Raw genomic sequence first — 4,271 nt, forward strand, 5'->3', positions numbered from 1 at the left:
CGGGGATGTGCTCCCCTGGCTGTTCCTCGTTGCCTTCGTCATAGGCTTCCGTTTGGTCCTGTGTTGTCAGGGGCCTCTCCGGGGCCGGAGGGGGCAAGCGCTGGAGTAGTTCTCGGCGGAGTTCATTGAACATCTCCATGGTGGGGACCATCTGCGGCGCGCTAGAGGAGGGCTGGCGTCGGCCCAAGGGCGGTGAGTTGGGTTCTTGGGAGCTTGAGGTGTTGGTTTGTGCGCGTTGAGCCTGGCTTCTGGTCATTACCCCTATCTCTTGTTGTTGGGTGTGGTTTCTCATCGCCATAAGGCGTTCAGTACTTGACGAGTCCCACGGATGGCGCCAATATGATGGCTTCTGAATCCGGGTCTGCGATCGCGCGGTCGGTAGAGGGCCTCCACGGGGTCTGCAATCACAAACAAAGGGGGTCAGGGGGGTCCGGGGTGGGTCCCGGACGACCGCTTCGACACCCAAGTCAGATCCTTCGACCAATCAATATAAAAAATAGCGAGAGGGGGGAAGGGGTTCCGATCAGGGTTACCAGGGGCAACGCGCGGAATTTTTCCTGGGTGCGTGAGTGAGTGGGTCGGAGGGGACTAGCAGGGAGAGTAGGATTGAGTTCCTAGCCTCCTCTGTTGTTGCCTCGCCTCTTTTTCCGGTGTGGCGGAGTGGAGAAAGGGTGAAAATCCTTTTCTTCAGAGGAAGGTCCTTTTTCGAGAGAAAAAGTTCATCCCTTTCTTCTTCCTTTCCCTTCCTTTTAAAGGGAGGTGTGCGGCCCTTTTCATCATTATGGAGAGAAAACCTTCCTTTGCAGGATTGGGCCGTTCCCCTGGCTTGCTGGCGCTCATGGCTTTGACGGCCTTTTCCTTCCATAATTGATGATGAGGCCTGGGCGGCGAGAGGGCGACACGTGTCATGATCGTGTGGTCTTTGCCGTTTTCCAACGCCTTTCTTCATGATGGTTGGGCTCTATTCGTGCATGGATGACATGTGGCGATTTCGGGGAGCGTAGCCGTACTTGCGCCCTATCAGCTCGTTAAAAGCTCAGCTCGGGCTCGTTTGTTTACTAAACGAGCCGAACCCGAGCCCAAAAATTAGGCTCGCCAAAATAAACGAGCCGAACTTGAGCTTTGTATAGTTCAACCCGAAAAGATCATGAGCTTTTTAAGGCGCGGTTCATAAACGAGCCGAGCTTTAAAGCTTGAATTATGTTTGTTTTTTATATATAAAATAAAAGAATGTGGGTTGTTTATCACAAATGAAGGTTTGGCCGAGTGGTTAAGGCGCTGGATTTAGAGGGGGCTTTGGTTCAAATCCTACAAACTCGGCTCGGCTCATTTGCAGCCCTACCTATAAATACACCCCTCCGAATCCACAACTCTCCTTTCGAGTCCATAACATACTTCCCAAAGGACATTTATGTATCTTCAACCAATCCTCATTTAATTCCTTCCCAACCAATTAATGTTCCCGTGCCCTTCACGGCTTCACCACCTCCTCTATCATCTTCTACCCATAACCTCAAACTCTCTCTCTCTCTCTCTCTCTCTCTCTCATGTCCACAAATTTCATTTCTACTCCTCCGCCGGGATCTGCCTCCGGCAGCGTCGGCCTCGGCTACGGCATCGCAATTGCGGTCGGAATCCTCGTCCTCGTCTCCACCATCATGCTCGCTTCTTACCTCTGCGTCCGCGTCAAAGGCGGAATCCCACCGGAATCTGACATTCCCGCCGGAATTCAGCCGGAATCTGACGTCTTCATACTCGTCACCGGCCTCGACGGCCCGACCATCGAGTCGTACCCCAAGTTCGTATACGGGAGAGGATCGCACGTGCAAATGGAGAATGGCACGTGCCCCATATGCTTGTCTGAGTATAAGGAGGGGGAGATGTTAAGGTGTATACCTGAATGTAAGCATTGTTTTCATGTTGGGTGTGTTGATGAGTGGCTTCGGATGAGTGCCACGTGTCCCATGTGCCGGAACTCTCCCGTGCCGACACCTGTCGCCACGCCGTTGTCTGAGTTGATACCACTCGCCGTTCACGGCAGATAATCCGGCCGTTTGCTGTTTTTTTTTATTTTTTTTGGGTTTTATATTTAGCAGATGATTTTTTCGCCCTCGGTAGGATGATGCGCCCCGCTATTAACGTCTTTAAAAGGGGGGCGAAAAATCATCTCCCTATTTTTTTTTCTTTTTCTTTTTCTTATAAATATTGGGTGGTGATTGGACATTGAGACGTGAGAGTGTGGCTTTTGTTCATTAATTAAGCCATGGAAGGATTATTTTTTTATTTAAATAACAATTTTTAAGAGTGGAAAAAGGTTTCTTCTGCTATGATCTTATTGTTAATTTGGTTTGGATGTACACCCAAGTTGAAATTTCTTTATTTTTTTTTTTCCTGGGTAGAAAACTATCAAAATTTCCTTGACTATAGCTAATTAACTTGAGTTTTCTTGATTTAAAAACCTTTTAAAGATCCTTTTGCTTGTTTTAGTCTTTATTTAGGCCATGTTAGGCAATCATGAAAAATTATTTCATGGAATAATCATGGTCGGCGCTGGGAAGATAGGAGTGGGAGAGAGCATCATCAATTCGTAAAAACTAGTGAAAACAAAATACTCTGGGCATGTTTGGTTACCATGAATTATTTTTCCCTTGTAATATAAGCTTACCCAATGGTGAGAGAGGGTGGGAGAGGGACAGACACGACTGAGCGAGGAGTGGGTAAGAAATGCTCGAAAAACATGAAAACAAAAGACTCCACTCAAAATTTGATTGACTTTTTCCTTGTTTTTTAACCACTTCATAGACTTCAATCCTCCTTGCCCTCTCAAGTCTCCCCTCATGCCACATCACCCTCCTTACTCATCAGTCATCTCTCACCATTTGAGAAACTAATTTACTACTCATCTCTCACCATTTGAGAAACTAACTTATCATGAACGAAAATTCATGGTTGCCAATCATGGCCCAACTTAAACTTGGATTTTACTTTCCTGAATTTTAGGAGCTTTACATGCCCCCTCACACTCCCACACTCAACTTTATCCCTTTCCTGCATCTGTTACAAGTGGCACAACAAATATTCCATGGAATATTTTTTTCAAGATTGTCAAACATGGCCTTGAAGTGGGTTTTGTGTTTTGGTCTCTCTTCCTTTTTTTTGTAGTTAACACATTTATGTCCCCATGTGAGTCCCAATGTTTGAGATTGATCCAAAAACCTACTTTCTGCAAGGTGGGGGCATGCATAAAGATTTACCCTCTTGTGGATTTTACCAATTGATGTTTCACACTACTATCCTTCCCCTATATTTTAACTGACACAGTGCATAGAACGTACGTAGGTCCAGGAAGATAGAAGAGTGTTCGGCAGAATTTTAATGGTTGATGTGGTTTACACAGAGAGAAGTAGTTGATACACAACAAGAAAATTGAAAGCAACCGAGTGGCATTTCCATCATTCCATGTGGGTTGGGTGGGCCTAATCGTACTAGTCTCAAATCCCACATTAGTCAATAAAAAAGAAGAAATTTTTTTAAAACAATCCTAAGGATATGTCATTCACCTCATGCATGATTGTTTTTTTACACCTCATGCATAGCATGGGGGAATCCATCATTCTACATCTTATCATTTTGCATAGCATGGGTGGGGTCCACCATTCTACGCATGATCAAGTTTTGATACAGAAAGGCCCACCATTTACACCCATGAATAGACGGCCCATCATCTCCACCCAAATTCATGTATAAGGCGGTAGGGTCACAGCAGCACTCAAACCATGCACCGAGTGGGACCCCCCATTTTACCCCGTGTTGATGGGCTGATCTCCACTGAAGCCCATGCATAGGTCGAAAGCACACCATTCTACACCTCATGTTTTCGTGGAGTAGGGCCCATTATTTTAGCATGGGCCAAAAAATGACTTATGGGCTCACTCAACACATAATTTTTTCACTCTTTACATTAGCCATCCCTACCCGTCTATGTTGTTTTTCTCTGTAGAATCTAGGACAATGTTCTCTCTTCCTCTCGGTTGCGTACAAGCTTTGTCTCGTCTCTCTCAATCATCAAACAAGGTTTTCCTCATAAAACTCATTTACTAATCGCCTCCTATATAGAGAGGGGTCTTCCTCATAAAACCCATTCACTAATTGCCTCCTATTTAGAGAGGGGTGACGACCCCCCAAAATAATCACTTAGATTTTGTTAGAGGCCTCCCTTTAGAGAGCCAAAAATTGAAACTGAGTTTTCTCTGTTCTTCAAAATATATTGG

At 45.6% G+C, this 4,271-nt stretch overlaps 1 protein-coding gene across 1 annotated transcript; it reads left to right on the forward strand.

Moving 5' to 3' along the window:
* Window positions 1-1,360: 1,360 nt before the first annotated feature.
* LOC143853033 (putative RING-H2 finger protein ATL69) lies at window positions 1,361-2,305 on the forward strand. Its single transcript, XM_077362735.1, has one exon. The coding sequence runs from the start codon at window positions 1,548-1,550 to the stop codon at window positions 2,043-2,045; it is 498 nt and encodes a 165-aa protein (XP_077218850.1). The 5' UTR covers window positions 1,361-1,547; the 3' UTR covers window positions 2,046-2,305.
* The last annotated feature ends 1,966 nt before the right edge of the window (window positions 2,306-4,271 follow it).

This window comes from Tasmannia lanceolata, unplaced genomic scaffold (assembly GCF_043159265.1).
Source record: "Tasmannia lanceolata isolate RefF3 unplaced genomic scaffold, GAP_Taslan_0.1 ptg000019l, whole genome shotgun sequence".
Taxonomy (NCBI): domain Eukaryota; kingdom Viridiplantae; phylum Streptophyta; class Magnoliopsida; order Canellales; family Winteraceae; genus Tasmannia; species Tasmannia lanceolata.

Excerpts from the sequence above, each read along its gene's own strand:
- LOC143853033 (XM_077362735.1), top strand. The coding sequence starts at position 1,548 with ATGTCCACAAATTTCATTTCTACTCCTCCGCCGGGATCTGCCTCCGGC.